This window comes from Mirounga angustirostris, unplaced genomic scaffold (assembly GCF_029215605.1).
Source record: "Mirounga angustirostris isolate CCGP_5_RB_7025 unplaced genomic scaffold, mMirAng1.0.hap1 SCAF_1, whole genome shotgun sequence".
NCBI classification, from domain to species: domain Eukaryota; kingdom Metazoa; phylum Chordata; class Mammalia; order Carnivora; family Phocidae; genus Mirounga; species Mirounga angustirostris.
This window is the reverse complement of record NW_026991709.1, coordinates 167,167,507-167,190,550: the sequence shown is the minus strand read 5'-3', so window position 1 is coordinate 167,190,550 and position 23,044 is coordinate 167,167,507. Positions and strand designations below refer to the sequence as shown.

The following is a 23,044-nucleotide window of genomic DNA, read 5'->3' as shown; positions in this document are numbered from 1 at the left end:
GTAGTTAACCTGAAGTGTGTCCAGAGAACGAATTGGATTGGGGTATGTTTTGTAAGGAAGACACATCTCATGTGTTCTTGAAAAATGAAGTTAGCTTTCCTTCATTGAGAGTTAAGATCTGGGTTCCCTCCCCTTGAATCTGAATGAGCCTGTGACTAATGCAGAAGTGACACTATGTGGCTTCTAAGGCATAAAACTAACAGGGCCACTGCTTGGTACTCTTGGAACATTAGTATTATGGAAACAGCTACCATGTTGGGAGGAAGCCAAGAACTCAAACAGGCCATTTGAGGGTATTCTAGCCATAGCCCCAGCTGAGAGCCCAGCTGACAGCCAGCATCAATTATCAGGCATGTGAGCTTTAAGCTGCCCCCACTGACATGAGGACCGGAGGGGTGATGTCCCTGCCGAGCCCAGCTCAAATTTCAAAATACAGGTCGTCATTATTTAGAGCACTAATTTTTAGGGTGGTTTGTTGAGTAGCAATAAATGATTAAACACAAATCAATGCTGCATTTTTGGAATCTGTGTATGGGGTGGTAAAGAGAGAAATGAGAGAAAAATACTTCTAAATACCTTGATGCAAAGGACTCTTTCATCATCTGGGCAATCTAGATCCCAAATTCTTCTCTGTTCTGGAAGAAAGGAATTTCATTCAGATACTCTAATTCAGTAGAGGAGATTAAAGACAAATACCTTCTGTCATCTGGTTTCCTCTCAGTATCCCAGTTTGGCAAGTGGCCCTGTTTCCTTCACCATTGTATACTTGTGTTCTGGCCCTGATACCTGTGGACATTTCTACAGGTGATCACTTCTCTTTTGATAACTTCTTTCTGTTCTCTGGACTTTGATTTTTTTTTTTTTAATATAGTCTTCAAGTCTTCATTGAACATAATCCCCTTTATTCTCTTTCAAGAAGTTCAGGGATACTGTTAAATAGGAGCTATGGCAGAAAAAAACCTGGAAATAATAAGCCAGTTGCATTATAGAATCCATCAAAAAGGTCAAAGCCACACAATATGCTATTACAAGTCATCACTTAGATAAAGTATTCGGCTCTTCTGCCTTAATTTTTTTTTAAAGCGTGAACTTTAATGAGAATGGAAAGGGCATGACAAGAATCATTTCTCCTAACAAAGATTGTAAGAGGAGAGAAAGATTAGGCAGTGTGTCCTATTTTGATGAATATTTAGCTGGTGAGCTAGAGATCCTTTGGAGCCCCAGGCCTCCAATATTCTTGCTCTCTCTTCTCAAAGACTATGAAAAGCTCAAGTCATATTATTTAATGAATAGAAGCCATAGAATTACAGCAAAGCACAACATGAATCCTACTATCCAATGTGAAAGAAAAGAAAGGTGAGCATATGAATATTAATAACTTCCTGCAAAATGATAGGATTCTCATTTTCTTGCTAATAACATGTGGAATCCAGATTTTGTTTCTTCTCCTTATACTTAGAAGCCAGTATTAAAAAGCTGTTTTTGTTACTGATGTTGTATGTGTGTGTGTGTGTGTGTGTGTTTTTCTCCCCTCTCTGTCTACTGGAAAAGCTTGTGTTGATGAGCATATGGAGAGGGCTTAAGAGCTTTCTATTGTGATAAAATTGGGTGCCTTTGTGGAGCTCTGAGGATAGTGTTCAGATAAGACATAGGAGGAACAAATTGAAATACTGCCCTTGGCCACACATGGGTGCACCCACTGACTCAAGTTGCTGGGACCAGAGCAGTGTTGTTCATAGATCAGTGCCCATCTTCAGAATGGCCTCTAGACTGCTTGTTAGAAAATAAAGTTTACACTGAAGGAGAAATTCAAATAGGATACCAGTCAGGAGAGACAACTTTGGCACACTAAAAGACAGTCTGAATACCTGAAGGCAGGTGTTCTGGTCTTGAGATACCAGCAAATAAAACAATGATAAAAATGAAAGTCTTTCCTGTCTCCCTCCTGGCCATCTTGGCGTCTACTCTTTTTCTTTCTTTTTTTTTATTATGTTAATCACCATACATTAAATCATTAGTTTTTGATGTAGTGTTACATGATTCATTGTTTGCGTATAACACCCAGTGCTCCATGCACTACCCTCTTTAATACCCATCACCAGGCTAACCCATCCCCCCAGCCCCCTCCCCACTAGAACCCTTAGTTTGTTTCTCAGACTCCATAGTCTCTCATGGTTCATCTCCCCCTCCAATTTCCCCCCCTTCATTCTTCCCCTCCTGCTATCTTCTTCATCTTTTTTTTTTTTTAAACATGTATTATTTGTTTTGAAGGTACAGGTCTGTGATTCAACAGTCTTACACAATTCACAGCACTCACCATAGCACATACCCTCCCCAATGTCTATCACCCAGCCACCCCATCCCTCCCATCCCCCACCACTCCAGCAACACTTAGTTTGTTTCCTGAGATTAAGAATTCCTCATATCAGTGAGGTCATATGATACATGTCTTTCTCTGATTGCCTTATTTCGCTCAGCATAATACGCTCCAGTTCCATCCACGTCATTGGCAAATGGCAAGATTTCATTCCCTTTGATGGCTGCATAATATTCCATTGTATATATATACACCACATCTTCTTTATCCATTCATCTGTTGATGGACATCTTGGCTCTTTCCACAGTTTGGCTGTTGTGGACATTGCTGCTATAAACATCGGGGTGCACGTATCCCTTCAGATCCCTACATTTGTATCTTTGGGGTAAATACCCAGTAGTGCAATTGTAGGGTCGTATGCTAGCTCTATTTTGAACTTTTTGAGGAACGTCCATACTGTTTTCCAGAGTGGCTTCACCAGGTTGCATTCCCACCAACAGTGTAGGAGGGTTCCCCTTTCTCTGCATGCTTGCCAACATGTATCGTTTCCTGACTTGTTAATTTTAGCCATTCTGACTGGTGTGAGGTGGTATCTCATTGAGGTTTTGATTTGGATTTCCCTGATGCCAAGCGATGTTGAGCACTTTTTCATGTGTCTGTTGGCCATTTGGACATCTTCTTTGCAGAAATGTCTGTTCATGTCTTCTGCCCATTTCTTGATTGGATCATTTGTTCTTTGGGTGTTGAGTTTGATAAGTGCTTTATAGATTTTGGATACTAGCCCTTTATCTGATATGTCATTTGCAAATATCTTCTCCCATTCTCTCAGTAGTCTTTTGGTTTTGTTGACTGTTTCCTTTGCTGTGCAAAAGCTTCTTATCTTGATGAAGTCCCAATAGTTCATTTTTGCCCTTGCTTCCCTTGCCTTTGGTGATATTTCTAGGAAGAAGTTGCGCGGCTGAGGTTAAAGAGGTTGCTGCCTCTGTTCTCCTTTAGGATTTTGATGGACTCCTGTCTTACACTTAGGTCTTTCAACCATTTGAGTCTATTTTTGTGTGTGGTGTAAGGAAACGGTCCAGTTTCATTCTTCTGCATGTGGCTGTCCAATTTTCCCAACACCATTTGTTGAAGAGACTGTCTTTTTTCCATGGGACATTCTTTCCTGCTTTGTCGAAGATTAGTTGACCATAGAGTTGAGGGTCCATTTCTGGGCTGTCTATTCTGTTGAATTGATCTATGTGTCTGTTTTTGTGCCAGTACCATACTGTCTTGATGATGACAGCTTTGTAATAGAGCTGGAAGTCCGGAATTCTGATGCTCCCAGCTTTGCTTTTCTTTTTCAACATTCCTCTGGCTATTCGGGGTCTTTTCTTGTTCCATACAAATTTTAGGATTATTTGTTCCATTTCTTTGAGAAAAGTGGATGGTATTTTGATATGGATTGCATTGAATGTGTAGATTACTCTGGGTAGCATTGACATCTTCACAATATTTGTTCTTCCAATCCATGAACATGGAACGTTTTCCCATTTCTTTGTGTCTTCCTCAATTTCCTTCATGAGTATTTTATAGTTTTCTGAGTACAGATTCTTTGCCTCTTTGGTTAGATTTATTCCTAGGTATCTCATGGTTTTGGGTGCAATTGTAAATGGGATCGACTCCTTAATTTCTCTTTATTCTGTCTTGTTGGTGTATAGGAATGCCACTGATTTCTGTGCATTGATTTTATATCCTGCCACCTTCCTGAATTCCTGTATGAGTTCTAGCAGTTTTGGGGTGGAGTCTTTGGGGTTTTCCACATAAAGTATCATATCATCTACAAAGAGTGAGAGTTTGACTTCTTTGCCAATTTGGATGCCTTTGATTTCTTTTTGTCGTCTGATTGCTGTGGCTAGGACTTCTAGTACTATGTTGAATAGCAGTGGTGATAGTGGCCATCCCTGCGGTGTTCCTGACCTCGGGGGAAAGCTCTCAGTTTTTCCCCATTGAGAATGATATTCGCTGTGGGTTTTTCATAGATGGCTTTTATGATATTGAGGTATGTACCCTCTATCCCTATACTCTGAAGAGTTTTGATCAAGAAAGGATGCTGTACTTTGTCAAATGCTTTTTCTGCATCTATTGAGAGGATCATATGGTTCTTGTTCTTTCTTTTGTTAATGTATTGTATCACATTGATTGATTTGCAGATGTTGAACCAAACTTGCAACCGAGGGATAAATCCCACTTGGTTGTGGTGAATAATCCTTTTAATGTACTTTTGGATCTTATTGGCTAGTATTTTGGTGAGAATTTTTGCATCCATGTTCATCAAGGATATTGGTCTGTAATTCTCCTTTTTGATGGGGTCTTTGTCTGGTTTGGGGATCAAGGTAATGGTGGCCTCATAAAACGAGTTTGGAAGTTTTCCTTCCATTTCTATTTTTTGGAACAGTTTCAGAAGAATAGGTATTCATTCTTCTTTAAATGTTTGGTAGAATTCCCCTGGGAAGCCATCTGGCCCTGGGCTTTTTTGGGGGGAGATTTTTGATTACTGCTTCAATTTCCTCAGTGGTTATAAGTCTGTTCAGGTTTTCAATTTCTTCCTGGTTCAGTTTTGGTAGTTGATCCATCTCTAGGAATGCATCCATTTCTTCCAGGTTATCTAATTTGCTGGCATAGAGTTGCTTATAATATGTTCTTATAATTGTTTGTATTTCTTTGGTGTTGGTTGTGATCTCTCCTCTTTCATTCATGATTTTGTTGATTGGGGTCATTTTTCTTTTGATAAGTCTGGCCAGGGGTTTATCAATCTTGTTAATTCTTTCAAAGAACCAGCTCCTAATTTCGTTGATCTGTTCTACTGTTCTTTTGGTTTCTGTTTCATTGATTTCTGCTCTGATCTTTATGATTTCTCTTCTCCTGCTGGGTTTAGGCTTGATTTGCTGTTCTTTCTCCAGCTCCTTTAGGTGGAGGGTTAGGTTGTGTACTTGAGACCTTTCTTGTTTCTTGAGAAAAGCTTGTATTGCTATATACTTTTCTTTCAGGACTGCCTTTGCTGCATGCCAAAGATTTTGAACAGTTGTGTTTTCATTTTCATTGGTTTCCATGAATTTTTTTCATTCGTCTTTAATTTCCTGGTTGACCCATTCACTCTTTAGTAGGATGCTCTTTAGCCTCTATGTATTTGAGTTCTTTCCAACTTTCCTCTGTGATTGAGTTCTAGTTTCAAAGCATTGTGGTCTGAAAATAGGCAGAGAATGATCCCAATCTTTTTGTACTGGTTGAGACCTGATTTGTGACCTAGGATGTGATCTATTCTGGAGAATGTTCCATGGGCACTAGAGAAGAATGTGTATTCCGTTGCTCTGGGATGGAATGTTCTGAATATGTCTGTGAAGTCCATTTGGTCCAGTGTGTCATTTAAAGTCTTTATTTCCTTGTTGATCTTTTGCTTAGATGATCTGTCCTTTTCAGTGAGGGGTTGTTAAAGTCCCCCACTATTATTGTATTGTTGTCAATGTGTTTCTTTGCTTTTGTTATTAATTGTCTTATATAATTGGCTGCTCCCATGTTAAGGGCGTAGATATTTACAATTGGTAGACCTTCTTGTTGGATAGACCCTTTGAGTAGGATATAGTGTCCTTCCTCATCTCTTATTACAGTCTTTAGTTTAAAATCTAATTTGTCTGCTATAAGGATTGCCACCCCAGCTTTCTTTTAATGTCCATTAGCATGGTAAATGGTTTTCCACCCCCTCACTTTCAATCTGGGGGTGTCTTTGGGTCTAAAACAAGTCTCTTGCAGACTGCATATCAATGGGTCTTATTTTTTAATCCAGTCTGATAGCCTGTGTCTTTTGATTGGGGCATTTAGCCCATTTACATTACATTACAGGGTAACTACTGAAAGATAGGAATTTAGTGCTATTGTATTGCCTGTGAAGTGACTGTTACTGTATATTGTCTGTGTTCCTTTCTGGTTTTAGGCTTTCTCTTTGCTTAGAGGACCCCTTTCAAGATTTCTTGTAGGGCTGGTTTCGTGTTTGCAAATTCCTTTAGTTTTTGTTTGTACTGGAAGCTTTTTATCTCTCCTTCAATTTTCAAGGACAGCCTAGCTGGATATAGTATTCTTGGCTGCATATTTTTCTCATTTAGTTCTCTGAATATATCATGCCAGTCCTTTCTGGCCTGCCAGGTCTCTATGGATAAGTCTGTTGCCAATCTAATGTTTCTACCATTGTAGGTTACATATCTCTTCTCCCGAGCTGCTTTCAGGATTTTCTCTTTGTCTTTGATACTCGCAAGTTTTACTATTAGATGTCGGCGTGTTGACCTATTTTTATTGATTTTGAGAGGGGTTCTCTGTGCTTCTTGGATTTTGATGCCTGTTTCCCTCCCCAAATTAGGGAAGTTCTCTGCTATAATTTGTTCCATATCCCTTCTGCCCCCCTCTCTCTCTTTCTTCTTTTTCTGGGATCCCAATTATTCTAATATTGTTTTGTGTTATGGTATCACTTATGTCTTGAATTCTGCCCTCGTGATCCAGTATTTGTTTATCTCTCTTTTTCTCAGCTTCTTATTTTCCATCATTTGGTCTTCTATATGACTAATTCTCTCTTCTGCCTCATTTATCCTAGCAGTTAGACCTTCCATTTTTGATTGCACCTCATTAATAACCTTTTTGATTTTGACTTGCTTAGATTTTAGTTCTTTTATTTCTCCAGAAAGGGTTTCTCTAATATCTTCCATGTTTTTTTCAAGCCCAGCTAGTATCTTGAAAGTCATCATTCTGAACTCTGGTTCCAACATCTTACTAAAGTCCATATTGATTAGATCCCTGGCATTCGGTACTGCCTCTTGTTTTTTGTTTTGTTTTTTTTTTTTGAGGTGATTTTTTCCATCTTGTCATTTTGTCCAGAGGAGAATCAATGAATGAGAGAACAAAATGCTAATGGGGTAACAACGTCCCCAGAAAATATACACTAAACAAATCAGAAGAGACCTGAAACCAGGTGAAAAGAAAGGGAAAGAAAGACAAAAGAAAAAGAAAAAGATAAAAACAAAGAAAAATAAAACAAAACAAAAAACCAGAATATGATCAGATATCATTAGGCTGGTTTATAGATCAGTGCCACACACTAGATTTGGGGTGTATTTTGGTCTGTTAGATGAAAGTACCTTCCAAATTTTTAAGGAAAGAAAAACTTATATATATACAAAAATAAGGGTTAATACGATGAAGGGATGGAATATGACTGTGAAGATGAAAATTATAAAAGATTTTTTAAAAGGAATTGATAAGAAGTTGGTTGAAAAAGAAAGAGGATTTAAAAAGAAACAAGGAGAGAATGTGATCAGGCAGGAGACTAGAACAAAGTCATACACTAGAGATTTAGGGTATATTTTGATATGTGAGAAGAAAGTGTATGCCAACATTTTAAAGAGAGAACAATTTATATATATATATACCAAAAATAAGGTTAACTATTATGAAGGGATAGAATATGACTCTAAAAATAAAAAATAAAAAAGATTTTTAAAAAAAAGGGATTGAGAAGTTTTTGGTTGAAAAAGGGAAAAAGAAAAATTCAGGAAAAAAAGAAACATTAAAAAAAAATACATTAACTTTGAAAGACTAAAGAATCATGGGGAAACAAGCCATGGATTCTGTGTGCAGTATTCCCTAGCTTTGGAGTTTTGCCGTTCTCATTGATCGGTATACTTGGTCTTGGCCGGCTGTTCTTGCTGATCTTCTTGGGGAGGGGCCTGTTGCTGTGGTTCCCAAATGTCTTTGCTGGAGGCAGAATTGCCCTGCCCTTGCCGGGTCTGGGCTAAGTAATCTGCTCAGGTTTGTTCTTGAGAGCTTTTGTTCCCTCCAAGCTTTCCGTACAGCTTTGGAGGCGGAGAGTGAAAATGGCGGCCTCCCAATCTCCACCCCGGAGGAGCTGAGAACTCGGAGCCCCACTCCTCAGTGAGCCCCCAGAGAAAAGCAGTCAGTCACTCCCGTCTCCCTGGTCTCCGGCCACACTCCGTGCTCACCCAGCCTGTGACCCGAGCGTTTCTATGTCTGGTACCCGACCCCGTATGGAGTCTCTAAACCCAGCAGATCCCTACAGCGCACTCCCACACTGCTCCTCCCAGGGGAGGAAGTGGAGTCTCCCCGGATCTGCTCCTTGTTGGGTTGCTGGCAGAGGAGTAGTGGCCCGTCTGTGCTGCAGATCACGGTTTATGGCAACCCCGAGCTGACAGCCCGCTCCTCTGCTCCGTCTCTGCAGCCGGCTTCCCCACTCCAATACCTGGGAGCTCTGCCGCACTCAGGCACCCCCAGTCTTTCTGTGACCCCAAGGGTCCTGAGACCACACTGTCCCCACGAGGGTTCCACCTCCCGCTTAGCCATTGGAGCGATATCCCTCAGCAGAACCAACTTCTTAAAGTTCGATTTTGTGCTCTGTGGTTCTATCACTTGTCGGTAGCGGCTGATGGAAGCTCCCCGCCCCGCCATCTATCTTCCCAAATATTGCCTCGGATTCACTTCTCTGAACGTCCTATCTTCCAGAAAGTAGTCGCTTTTCTGTTCAGAAATTTGCCGCTATTCTTTTCTTTGATCTCCTGTTGGGTTTGTAGGTGTTCAGAATGGTTTGATCCCTATCTAGCTGAATTCCTGGGACCAGATGAAATTTTGGTCTCCTACTCCTCCACCATCTTTCTCCTCCCCCTTGGTGTCTAGTCTTGATGGGACTGTCCCTCACCTAAGGGAGGAAGATGGTGGCCATGAAGGAGATGAAAAAGTCACTGGAGTCGATCAACCTAGGATCCAACTTGTTATGAAAAGTGGAAAGTGCATGCTAGAGTACAAGCAGACTCTGAAAACTATCAGACGTGGCAAAGCAAAGCTGGTCATCCTCACCAACAACTGTCCAGCTCTAAGGAAATCAGAAATAGAGTACTATGCCCTGTTGGCCAAAACTGGTGTGCATCGTCACTACAGCGGTAATAATATTGAGATGGGCACAGCATGTGGGAAATACTACAGAGAAGTCACATTGGCTATCATTGATCCAGGTGATTTGATGTCATTAGAAGTATGCTGGGACAGACTGCTGAAAAGTAAATCACCCAAAATTTGTCTTTAATAAAATTGGCCAGAGCTTGTTTTAAAAACAAAAACAATAAAATCATTCCCATCTATTGAGCATTTGTTATGTAAAAGGTATGGAACTAAGCAGTTTATATACTTTATTACATTGAATCCGCACTAACCCATTAGGGGTGGTCAGAAGTTAAAGGAGAATGAATAATGTGGTAACAATCACACTTAGAAGGTGGTTTCTGGAATTTAAACCCCTTCTTGGGGATTCCAAAGCCAGTTATTAAGTACTATTAAGTACTATAAATTTAGTGGCTTAAACAATATAAATTTATGATCTTATAGTTCTTTAGTTTGGGAGTCTGACACAGGTCTCACCAGGCTTTGTTAAGGTGAAGGCGGGTTTGGTTCCTTCTGTAGGCTCTGGAAAAGAATCTGTTTCCTTGATTTTTCTAGCTTGTGAGGGTCATTTGCCCTTCTGGGGTCATGAACCCTTCCTCACATCACTCTAACTTCTTGTTTTGACCATTACAGCCCCTTCCTCCTTTGATTCCTGTTCCCTTTTTCCTATAGGGATCATTATGATTACACTGGGCTCACACAGATAATCCAAGATAATCTTCTCCCATTTCATGATCCCTAATCATATTTCCAAAAATCTCTCATTTTGTATGGTAACATTCACAGGTTCTGGGGATTAGGACATGGAAATATTTGGGGAGCCATTACTGAACCTACTATAAGCTCCAATTTTTTTTTTTTCATTTTCAATACCAAAGAATTATAAAATCCTATAGTTGACAGTTGTAAGATAGTGTGGAGTTCTTTAGTTGTTCCTGAATCCTGCCTATATATTGAACCCCCTCTTCTACTAGAGGTAACTTTCAGCATAGGATTGCAATTCTGTATGTCTCTGATGACCTAAATGTTGTCACTCTGTCTGGATCTATTTTCTAACTCTTTTCTTGTGTTGAGTGATTATTCATGTGTGGCCACTCAGCATCACAACTGCTTCCTTAAGTATAGGTGTGCCTTTTATTTTTTTAACTGTTTTAAGCTTGTTTACTCTTTTCCAGTTAACATGACTCCCCACCAACCCCATCCATGCTATTAATGCAAATACCATGTCGGCCCAGCTTCTGCAGAAGCTAGTGACTTTGCTAACCAAATGCAGAACTTTGCAATCGTTTGGGTCTTAAATTTATAATGAGAATTCTCAAATGGGCTTGATGCTCATTACCTGAATTTACTCCACCCCTCTCCAACAAAAAATAACAAAATGAATTTCTGTTCTTAGTGATTCTGTTTCAGCTTATAAATTATCTTTAACTTCCTTGTAAAAGACAGGAACTATATCATTGTTTCCTCTGAAAAATATCAATCCAGTATTAACTTAGAGAACAGATACCAGTCACATACCCTGAGGCCAGTGGTATTTATCCTATTTCCAAGGGATCATGAGAGAAACAGCACTCAGTTTGCCAACTTTTGATGAATCCTTTGTAACTCTTGCTGAAAGTAACCCAAACCCACATCTTTTGTTCTCTGTGTATGATTTGCTAGTTGTTCCACGTGGTTAATACTAAGGAGCTTTTCATTCACATCTAACTTTGAAAGGATACACATGGACACACATACACACTCTCTCTCTCAATGAATGTGTCAGTCTTTTTAAGTTGACTTCAGTGTCTAATTCTGCCAAAATAATGGGTTTCATCTAAGACCCACATTTTAAAGAAGTAAGACCCACATAGCAGATTGAGAAAAAAATATTAAATACTTTCCATGTACATTACTAAGTATTTTAGACTGGTTATCATATAAATTAGACATGACCAGCAACAAATATGTTTAAATGCAATCAATATCCAAGTACATGTTTAAGTAAACTTTTTTCTTCATTTTTTAATCCTCTTAGATTTCCTTTTAAAAATGTATTATTTTTGAAATGGTTCTTTACTAACCACATTTGATAATTAAGTGGAAACTAAAATAATAATACAATTTAAGATGGTCTCTGGGAAAAATGCATTTAATTTTCTCCACAAGGGGGAAAGATTAGCATAAAATACTAAGAAATATTGAGAAATAGAACTGTTCAAAGGGGGAAGCAGGTCACCTTCCCACCTTCTCTAGTAAGCATCCACAGGCCATAGGGATGAGCCACTCATGGGTTATCCATTGCCCATCAAGGGGGGAGCCTATTAAACATGGGGTTATCTACTAGCTACCTTGCTCATCAGCAGGTCTCCAGACCATCACCGAAGGCATAAGAGGTAGAAGGAATCTCGATTATAAAATCTGGCATTTTCTTGTCTTCCTCAGGGAGTGCAGGCACCCCAGTAATGTTTAACAAAAATGGGGATGCACCTGGGCGTTATGACATCTTTCAGTACCAGACCACAAACACCACCAACCCTGGTTACCGTCTGATTGGACAGTGGACAGATGAACTTCAGCTCAATGTGAGTACTAATTGTTCCTTTCCCTTTGCTTATGTGATGAACAGACAGACTTTTAATATGCTCAATTAGGCAAGCGTTCTTGTTTTTATGTTTGTGTGGATATATATGTGGGCATGCATCCTGTTAAAATCATCTGCAAGGATTGATAATCCATAATAATATAAGAGTGATAGTGATGATGATTATGATGATAAAAATGTGCTTTGAACTTGTGCTGGGCATTATACTCAGCACTTATGTGAATGATCTCATTTAGCCTGAGGCTTGAAGTGCCTAACAAACAAGTTACCCGCTAATACTTTAAAAGATCCTTCTCTCGGTCAGCTTTTCTTTCTTCTTTCTTTTCTTCTTCATATGGTGATGTATTTTTTTCATTTAGAGCATTTTAGTGAGTCACTTTAGTTTTTACTGAGATTCTCTGAGTAATTGCAATGTTAACATCCATAATCTCTTCCTCTTCTTGTCAAACATGACCTTGAGTAAGCGGCCACTTCCTTGTGGAGGTTAGGTCAAAGTGCACCAGCCAGAGACCATCAGGAGCTCATCTGTAGTCAGACGCAGTTACGTTTATTTAACTTTTAGTTGCATGAGGAGAAGCTCCTGCCAGCAAAACCTCTTCGTGATGAAGGAGTTTAGATGTCATTTATTATATGTTTGGGGCTAAGGTGGGTGATTTTCAGGAGGTTTAGGGAAACTAGGGCTAGTTTTGGTTTGGGTCCTCTTAGAAAATAGACACAAGTTGATGATAGTACAGCTTGGTGATTTTTGTGTAGGGGAAGGGAAGATAAAGGCTAAGCAAGAGTTGTCACTTAAAAAAGAAACAGTAGGCACTTTAGAGAACTGAAGAAGGGACATATTATATTTGTGGTTGCAGAGTATCCTTGTTTCTGTCTGGTTGCAGACCCAGTTGTGGAGTGGCCTTGTTTTTTGTCTTGTTCCACCATAGTCATTGAGTGGCTTTGTCTGATTTTCATTTATATTCTGCTGAAGTTGTTTATGTTCTGTTTGGAATGTGCCTGCCTCGATGTTAGCTAACAGCTTTCTGGCCATTTAAAAAAACTTTTTTTTGGTTTCTTAATAGTTCAGGTTCAACATTCAACAGTGTGCTTCTCATAATATTTACAATGTCCTACTTGAAATTATTGTTAATTTAAATAAATCCACCAATCTTTACAGGTAGTAAAGAGCATGAGCTAGGGTACTTCCACCCTGGCTGGGCCAAACCTAGCTGGAGCTCAGCATCCCATGCTTCCCATGATTTTCCTCCTCTCCTGGAAGGGATCTTAAATAGGTCAGGCCCTAGCCTGGTGGTTGGGGTCCTGGAACCTAGTGCAGCAGAAGTTGGAGAAGTAAGGGTATTGTGGGGCCTCTGTGCTGAGTTGTACTCGATAGGGTTACACTTCAAGAGGCTCTGCAGCAGGTCCTTTCCTGCAGTGGCATGGTGGCTGGCTACATTGGGCAAGCTTTATAAATTGGGTAGAACATCCCGGCTTCATAAATATTATAGTATATACAGGCACATGATTTTCTTTGGTCCAGAAGTTTCCTGAATTACTCTGGGTTCCTCAGAGAAATGGGACCAATAGGATAGATGATAGATAGCTAGACTATAAGGAAATGGCTCATTCAACTATGAAGGATGAGAAGTCCCAAGATGTCTAATTGGCAAGCCAGAGACCCAGGAGAGCCAAAGGTGTAATGGTGTAAGTTCCAGTCTGAGTGTGTGAAGTCAGGGGAAGACTGATGTCCCAACAGGAAGATAAGCAGAGAGGATTCTTTCTGACTCAGCCTTTTTATTGTATTTCAGCTCTCAAGTTTGTTTAGGCCTACTCACATTGGGGAGGGCAATCTGTTTTGCTCACTGTACCAGTTTAAATATTCAGCTCATTCAGAAACACCCTCACAGACCTGCCTAGAATACTGCTTAGCCAAATGGTTGGGTGCCCCATGCACATAAAATGAACCATCACAGGCCCTATCCCAGAAAATTCCTTCTAATATATCTTACAAAGCTGGGAATTATGCTGTTAGCATTTACCAGTCTATACCTTTAGAAGGCATTTTGGAAATTATTGAGAGAAGGGCTTCTTGAGAGTAGAAAACAGAATTAATGTCATAGCAGTGGAGAGTTTGGGTCATGGTTTCGACAAGAGGATTGTTCATAAGTGGGGGGTTGGTGAGGCCACCACAGGCCAGTTACCTTATTTGCACATTGCTCTGGCCTTGCTGTGTTTATACCTGTCCAGTTCTCCCTCCCCTGAGATCTCCCATCCAAGTGAGCTCACACAGTGATTGGGTCCAAAGGATTGTGATCCGGCATCCAAGAATGCATGGAGCCAGCCAGCCACTGCCAGCCATGGCTGGGATGAATGCTGAGTACTAGAAGCAAAGAAAAAGCTAAAATTATCCTGAGCTTAAAGCATACTAAACTTGTGAGCAAAAAGAGAAAATAAAAGCAAAACAAGCAAATAAAGTTCAGCAGGTAAACTCGAGGGGTGGTAATCAAAAGCAGAATCAAAGTAGCATAACTTGGCTGACATACCCAAAGTGTGTTTTGAATGGGTGTTGCCTGTGGGATACAAAGATGGATTAGCCAGAACTAAAGGTAGAGAGAATCAAGGTCTGTGCTATCCATGTGAACTGCTCAGGACTTATTGTAAGACCCACAAGATTATATAGTGCATTAATCTTTGCTAGCATAACCCTCTGCACCAGTGTTAAATCCCCAGCATGTGTAATTTGTCCATGCACAAAAGAATCCCAACCACGCTTCATACCAACTCCAGATATTACCTGGGAATTCTTAAGCCCACAATTTTTAATGACCAACATCAACACCATTTTTTTAAAATTTTGGTTTGTATTTTATCCTTCATAGGAATTGCATTTCATTAGCCATTTAACAGGTTTTTGTTTGTTTTTAATGCACCTATGATGCATCTCAGGAGGCAATGGGTACACAGTGTTGGAAGAAAACAAATGTGGTCCCTGTTCTAACAAAATTGATAATCTAGGATTGGAGGTGCATGATACACAAGTAAACGGATGTATATATGGAGATTCGAAAGTGTGAGAAGAGTCATGGAGCAGGGAGAATGATGGAAGTGGAGAGAGACCTCCCAGATGAGCAGCCAGGACTGTGAGGAATAGGAGGGATCCACCAAGCAGGTAGGAGGCTGCCCTAGCAATGGCGTGACTAAGGGAGAGGAGGATGGGTGGTAGGAAAGGTCAGAGCCATTGATAAGACACATAGCATGAAGTCCTTTGCAGGCTATGCTAAAACATTTTTAAAATTTATTCTGAGTGCATTTAAAAGCCAATGAGAAGTATTAAACAGGGGAGTGACTAGATCAAATTTAGAAATAAATTATTTTGTCTGCTAGGAAGGTAACGAATTGGAAGGGGCAAGAGTGGGAGAGGAAGACCAACTGAGAGTTGATTTTAGCTATCAAGTGAAATAGGATGGTTAGTGAAGGGGTTCTCAAACCTCAGCAAGTAGCAGGATCATCAGAGCATTTGTGAAAACACAGATTGCTGCCCCGCACCAAATGGGTTTCTGATTCATGTGGTGTCTGTCTCAACCGGTTGGGGGCCCCCAAATGTGGGGCAGCGATGGAGTGGAAGCTAGTGGTGCCTGTGGGGAAAGGATTTACCCGAGGCAGAACAAAGGCGATAGAAATGTATGGAATACACCACAAGGTAGCCATGGGAAGGACGGCAAAGGAGAAACTGCAACCACGCAGTGCATGGGGGCTGTTTTTAAAGGAGGAAGGTATGGAGGTATGGGGACATAGGGAACTGTGCCTGGTGGTAAGTAGCCCATTAGTCAATTAGGGCCAGTGGCTATCTTGAGGTAGGTACCCTGATGGGCCTGTCAGTATTCAGCCAGGGGGTCACTGTGGGCCCCTTTGTCTTGATCAAGTTTCTATTGCTCAAAACTGTTGTCTGAAAGCGGCCTCTAAGACCCAGAAGGTCTCAGACTGGGAGGAGGCTCAAATATCTGCCTTTCTAAGAGTCCCTCTGTAAGGCTGATGGCACTTTGAGATCCACTGGCTTAGAGAGTGTGCTGATTGTAGTGCTGTAATGAAGTGGGTAGAAACACGTGTGTGGATAACACATAACATATACATGTCTGTATATATTTACACATACATATATTAGAGGAAGAATAGGATAATGTAGTGATGGATTCAGTGCTGGAATTAAAGCAAAAAATAAGATTCAAAAGGTGAACCCCATGTTTACGGCTTGAGAGGCTGTGTAGATGATAGCCACATAAGATTAGGAAGACTGCTTAGAGTGGGCAGGAGAGGTGGGTAAAATTGAGAATCCTGAGTTGGTGCTCTTAAATGTATGAGAGCCAAAATGAACTGGATAGAAGTCTGAAGCTCAGAAGACAGTTTTGGTCTACAGTTATTAAAAAAAAGAAAAGCCAGTTAGTTGTTAACCTATAAATAACATTTAAATCCATTAAAGAAAGAGAAAAGAGAATAGCCAAGAACCCAAGATCTTGAAAACCTCATAGGAAATGGTATAGTTCCTTTCTAACTACTCCAAATGTTACCCAACTTAAAATATTCTGTTTCACGAGCCCAGAAAGTTGGGCAAACATATACTTTGGCTTTTGTGTTTGTTAATGGAAGCTAGATCCGGGTGATATAGCATTAGGTGGGAACACTTTTTATTCTACTTTTTCATGCTGAAAGTGGTGTGTTATGAAGAACAGACAGGACACCTGAATTCTCACATGGATCCAGTAGTGTATGCTTGGTCCTACATGCAACCTGAAGGTATGGATGACTGAGCCAGAAAGAGGGCCATCTGTGTTCAGAATGGTGAGAGGCTGGGTTAATTCAGTTTAGGATGGCTGCTAGGATAACTGGCCTTGACAGGCCATGTCCCTGTTGATGCCTTTTATGGGATCCTTAGGATATCAGTAAGTTGACTTTAAATCACAAAGGAAAGACAAAAGAGGAGATAAGTAGAGTACCCAGAGGTACTCCTGCACCCTATCCTGGACCGCCAGAGCCACGGCCCAGGCAGCCTACACAGTAGTTGGGATCTTACCCAACACTACCCAGTCCATAATGTTCCTTTTGTTATAATTATTCTCGGTTAAAAATTCTATTAAGAGTGTAATTCAGGCAAACTTAGTTTCATAGGTTTGCTTTCTTGCGGTCAATAGAATAAAACAAAGCATTTCAAGTGACAATTGTACTTCTCCTCATTTACAAATATTCAGGGGTACTCTTGCAATGCCCAGTTAGATCATCTCTAGCAAATGAAATTTTCACAAGCGCTTTCTCTGTGGTCAGTGATTGCAAATGAGTTTCTGAGCCAAGAAATCAGAGTTTTAAGAATCCAGCCTATCCACCAGACTGCTCTGCTGTTCTGTATCTGGAACTTAGGTGTCTAATAGTGTGCTGCCCGTTAGAGAATGCCTTCGTGCATTCTTACTGCCTGTTGGACTAGTAGCCCTGGGGTCTGTCTCCTCTTTGGGCTAAGAGATGAGCACATGCTTTGCTACTAGGATATTTATGCACGAACAAGAATTCATCGGAAGGAAATCATAAAGACCAAAGCCGTTTACTCTCCCCATTGCAACCTCCAAAGAAATAATCCTGACTTATTTTCTCAGGCTTGTATTCTACACAGAGATTCCATAAAACGTTATGCCTGGCAGAAAAGCAGGAAAAGGGTTAATGAAACAGACATCTGCAGTGTGTCAGAAAGGATGATAGCTAATGGAGATGCTAGGATAAAGGAAGGGCTGGCCCTGCACCTGGTGTTCACCGACTAAGATAAGGGGCCTGTAATGAATATATTGCATTTAAAGGGCTTAGATATTGTATAATTTAATTTTTGTATTTACATATGATTTATATTTGAATTGGACTTTGAAGGATAAGTAGTGTTCCCAGGATGGAGAAGAAGAAAAAAACATGTTTTAAAATGCATAATGCAGTACCATTTAAAAATTGGCATCAGGGACTATGTCAGGAAAAAGGCAAAAATGAAATGTAGATGCTTTTAAAAATTCGAAATGGGGGCGCCTGGGTGGCTCAGTCGTTAGGCGTCTGCCTTCGGCTCAGGTCATGATCCCAGGGTCCTGGGATCGAGCCCTGCATCAGGCTCCCTGCTCAGCGGGAAGCCTGCTTCTCCCTCTCCCCCTCCCCCTGCTTGTGTTCCCTCTTTCTATGTTTCTTTCTGTGTTTCTCTCTGTCAAATAAATAAAATCTTTACAAAATAAATAAATAAATAAATAAATAAATAAATAAATAAATAAAAATAAAAATTCGAAATGTATGATATGAAGTAAACTCTACATTTGTTATGTGTACTGAGAAATAGAGGTGACTTTTGTCATCTTTCATTTATTTACAATTAGTAGGAAATTAGATGTGCCCCAAAATGTTAAATTTTCAAATACCTGAAATTATTTCAAATACCGAAATGTTAGAGTTTAAAAACAAGCATTCTTAGTAGGCATCTTCCTGCAGGGAATTGCACCCCTTTTACATAAAAGGCTCTGAATGAATATTACTTAACCTTTTCTGGATCCTCAATCGTCTGCCATTCTATAAAATTGTCCAACTTTGTGATCTTGTGAGGTATATGAGGCTCGTTTGCTTTTTAAGTGATTTGTTCACTGTTAAACTTACTTTTCACCTAGAGACTGAAAGCTCCTGGAAGGTAGAATCCAAAATTTAGTTGTTTTTCATACCTCCTAGCAAAGTACCTGGCACATGGTAGGCATCTGGGGTTTTTGTTAATATATGAAACCATGTAAAATGAATATGAACACTTTTGAATGATGGACATGACCTGCAGCAAGCAGCCACACTTCCTCCCTGTGGGAGGAGCCCCCAGGTTTCCTGTTAGCCATATGGTTTGCCCTGAAGAGTTCCTAAGACCAGGGGTGGGATCTGATTCTGTTTAAGCCAATTGCCAGGACCATAGTAATGGGACAGGTGCTGAACTAAGTCTGTCCAATAGAAAGAACCACTAGACATCTGTCGGCTAATCTGGGGTACCAAGAAGCGCTTGTCCAATGGGTGTGACCCTCCGGAGCCACAGGAGCCATTTGGAGGCCACACTGCAGGAGCTCCAGGGAAGAGGAGTCAAAACTTAGAGTGAGGGGCGCCTGGGTGGCTCAGTCATTAAGCGTCTGCCTTCGGCTCAGGTCATGATCCCAGGGTCCTGAGATCGAGCCCCCCATCGGGCTCCCTGCTGGGCGGGAAGGCTGCTTCTCCCTCTCCTCCCCGCTCATGCTCTCTTCTCACTATCTCTGTTTCTCTCTCTCTCTCTCTCAAAAAAAAAAAAAAAAAAAAGCTAAAAAAAAAAACCAAACCTTAGAAAAACTAGGTCCAGCTTATAGCCTTCGAGCCCTAGGAAACCCCTGCTGGAAGCCACTTATATGTTCTCTGAATTGTTCCATTATCAATAGATCAAGGGAATTTAAGTATGATACTTATTGCTTGTAATCTCATTCACTGTAGCCATCAAAAATTTTAAAAATACTTTTTTAATATGCCCAGATCAGGAAAAAAAAGCGCCTACCCTCATCAATAAGCAAATTTTTTTCACATTTCATTAAATTGAGGTGATCAAAATGTAAGTTTTAAATGTTGAGATTTTGTTAAATATTGAACCTTCCACGTGCTTAGAAGTTTGGCTTTCAGAGGCATCTGAAGACATAAGAAGTATGGTTGATTGCAGAAAGCATTGTTTAATCAAGTTATATATGCCAAAATCAATACTTACTTACACCTGCCTATAAAACTACTAATCGCTATTGTTTATAACTGCAACAGTAAAAATGTTTTAAAAATCTAATAATACTGATAATTTAGAGTATTGCATGAGCTCTGGGGTAATGGATAGGCATAATCAAAGCAATGTAGACAAGGGAAAAAATATGTAAGTTGTCAAAACCTAGAATTTCTTCAGCTTCAATTTACAGTCTCCTTTTATAGAATCACCTTATTGCTCATCATAATTAATTATTGTAAAGGAATAAAAATAATTCCTTTACAGTTTGTTGTTTTCTTATTAAGACTACAGGTTTTGAAGCAGACCTGATTAAATGGACCTGAGTCTCTGCTCCACTACTTACTAGCTGTAAAGCAGGATTAGAATAGCACAAATTTCATAAGGTTATTGTTAGATTTAAATGTAGTGAAATATGGAATATACTTAAAACCGTGCCTGGCACATAGTAAATATTCAGCTAATGTTATAGCCACAACAGCAACAATAATTTAATATCCTTAGTTTATAACATCATCTGTAACTGCTCAAAATGTCAGTTTCTTGTGCTTAGCTACATTATTTTTTATACTCCAGCACCCAGCATAATGCTTAGCATATAAAAATGGCTTGTTCTATATTAACTAGATGAGGAGATGAACAGACCACTGAATTGTACCATATGTTACCTAGGAGTGAGGACTGTCATTTTTAATGTAGAATTCCCAGTGTCTGTTGGATGAACGGATAGGAGGATTTATCCAGAGTTCAACCCTAGTCAGCAGTTCCATATGATTTAGGGATCCATCCAAGAACTTGAGTCACCAGATAAGTTCCAGGTTCCATTTTACAAGTGGTATATGGGCTTGTTCAAATTGCAAAGATAGACTGTTTTGGTCTCTTTGGAAAAAGGGGGGTAGAAGCTGGTTTTAGTTTTGTTTCAATTGACTTTTAGTTTTAGACACCTACCAGTGGCTATTGAGAACATGGAGTGGGATTACTGTCCTGAGGGATCAAGTAGGAGAATCGTTGGCTACTTCTGTGTTGGTGAAAGTAACTTAAAAATCAAGTAATTGAGGGGAGCCTGGGTGGCTCAGTCGTTAAGTGTCTGCCTTCAGCTCAGGTCATGATCCCAGGGTCCTGGGATCGAGTCCCACATCGGGCTCCCTGCTCTGCGGGAAGCCTGCTTCTCCCTCTCCTGCTCCCCCTGCTTGTGTTCCCTCTCTTGCTGTGTCTCTCTCTGTCAAATAAATAAATAAAATCTTTAAAAAAAAAATCATGCCATTGACGCTGGTTCCGTCTGCCACCGGCTTCTCTACCCTTTAATGCCCCCTTTGTGAAGGAGTCAAAGTGGCAAAGAATTTGGGATCAGAGGATCTAGTTTATAATCATGCTCTTTGCAGTTCCTAAATCTGTGAAGCAGGACAAGGAAAGCTTCCCTTTCCTTGAGACCAGAGTGACAAAAGTTCTTTGCATTTTTGAGCATTTCTGAATCTGACAGTAACTACTGTTTTCCACTTGTCTGCCGGCTTGAGACAAGAAATCCCAAACTGAATACAGACAGCAGATAGGTTTAAGAAGTTAATGACTTGGCAATATTATAGAAATTAAGAAATTTCATTAAGAACAACTACATTTTGGGCTGTTCTTTTAAAAATCAGAAAACCTGCCAATACCGCGTCTTTATCCCATGCCGTAACAGGTGTCTGGACCCAAGTAGCAGCTTCCCACTTTGGACAAGGTGTGTATTCTTCCAGGTTCCCACAGAACCCACCACTACTTTACTGCCATCAGCAGTGTGTTTCATTCACCTAATCTAGATTTAGAATACATTCTAACTTCTTTCCACTAATTTGGAAAACATATGCTTGACTTTTTTCTCTGGAAATTGGTTTTTAAAAGTCAACAATAATATATCAATATTGACCCAAAACACCTGTAAGTATGTAAAAACACTTCATTTAAAAGCTCAGGAAATGCAGCCTGCAAGAGAAGCCTGCCTTAGTAAAGAGAGTGCTTTTGTGTGGAAATGTGTATTTGTACATATTTTGAAACATATTGAAAATGAAAGAAACATTTCACCCTTTTGTTGTCAGCATTTTTTCTAGTAGTCAGTGGTATATAACTGTGTTCAGTCTATGAACGTCTGGAAGATTAATAGTATTTATAATTACACTTATGGCTCCACAAACATGTAAATAGAGAACTCTAAACCCCCCCCCCCCTTTTTTTTCCATTTGGCATTGTAGGTATTCACGCAAATCACTTAATGTTTTTGAATATACAACTACGTTCTATGGGGAAATTGTCGAATTTCATTAGTATGTGCATTTTGAACTCAGGCATAATACATAGGCAAGAAGAAGTAATTAGGACAAGTAGAGACTGGTCACTCTCAGCAGTCACCACCAATCCAAAATTATAAAAAGGGAAGAGCTGAGTTTATCTACCCTCTGCCCAACTTTTTGCCCTATGAAGCCAAAAATTCTAGAATGACCTGATTATGTTAAAATTAAAATGTAGGAATTAGATTTGAAGTGTTTTCAAACAAGTGGGAGGCAGTGTCAGGAGGCCTGAGCTGGAGTCCTGCCTTTGCCACTTACTGCTTAAGCAAATCATTTAGCATCCCTGATGTATTTAAAATAAAGTGAAGTCAAGCAAAACAGCTACTTCACAAGAACACTTTGAGAATAAATTGCAATAATTTCCCTGATAGAAGAAAGCCTATGACATTTGTGGTTGTGTTTCTTGTATTAGTTTTTTATCAGTGCCATAAATAATCAGAAATTTAGTGGCTAAAAACAACACAAATGAATCTCCTTAGAGGTCAGAAGTCAGTGTGGGTCTCACTAGGCTAAAATCACCATGTTACCAGGGCTGTGTTTCTTTCTGGAGGCTCTAGGTAGTAATGTATTTCCTGCTCATTCATGTTATTGGCAGCATTCAGGTCTTTGTGGTAGGGGACTGAGATCTCTTTCTTCGCTGGCAGCTGTGGGTCGATCCCACCTTCTAGAGACTGTCTTGATGCACTGGTGTTTGGCCTCCTCCTTCCTCCAAGCCCACCACAGCAGGTTGAGCCTCCCTCATGTTTCTGGTCTCTCCTGCCTTCTCTTTCATAATCGAATCCCTCTCACTAACCCTTATGCCTTCCTTTTCCACTTTGAAGGGCCAGTGTGGGGCCCATCCACATCATCGAGAATAATCTATTTTTAAGGTCTAGAGCCTTATTCCATCTACAAAAGCCCTTTTTGCCAGGTAAGGGAACATATTCACAGGTTTAAGAAATTAGGCTGTGGAAACCTTTGGGTTGGGGTGGGGGCAGATTATGTTGCCTAACTACAGTTCTTTACTGCATAACTCTTTGTTTGAGGTCTATAACATCCATATGAAATTCCTATTACTCATCAATAGGGAGTTAATATAGTTGTGCATAGGAGTTTTTTGC

General features: G+C 40.1%; 1 protein-coding gene and 1 pseudogene across 1 annotated transcript in view; both read left to right on the top strand.

The window, feature by feature from the left end:
• The window catches only part of GRM7 (glutamate metabotropic receptor 7), a 392,637-nt gene that overhangs the window by 157,229 nt on the left and 212,364 nt on the right, over positions 1-23,044 (top strand). Inside the window, exon 6 of the mRNA XM_064592455.1 lies at positions 11,711-11,850. Within this exon, the coding sequence (XP_064448525.1) occupies positions 11,711-11,850 (140 nt within the window). The remainder of the gene's footprint in view (positions 1-11,710; positions 11,851-23,044) is intronic.
• Positions 9,061-9,409, top strand: LOC123833603 (large ribosomal subunit protein eL30-like; annotated as a pseudogene).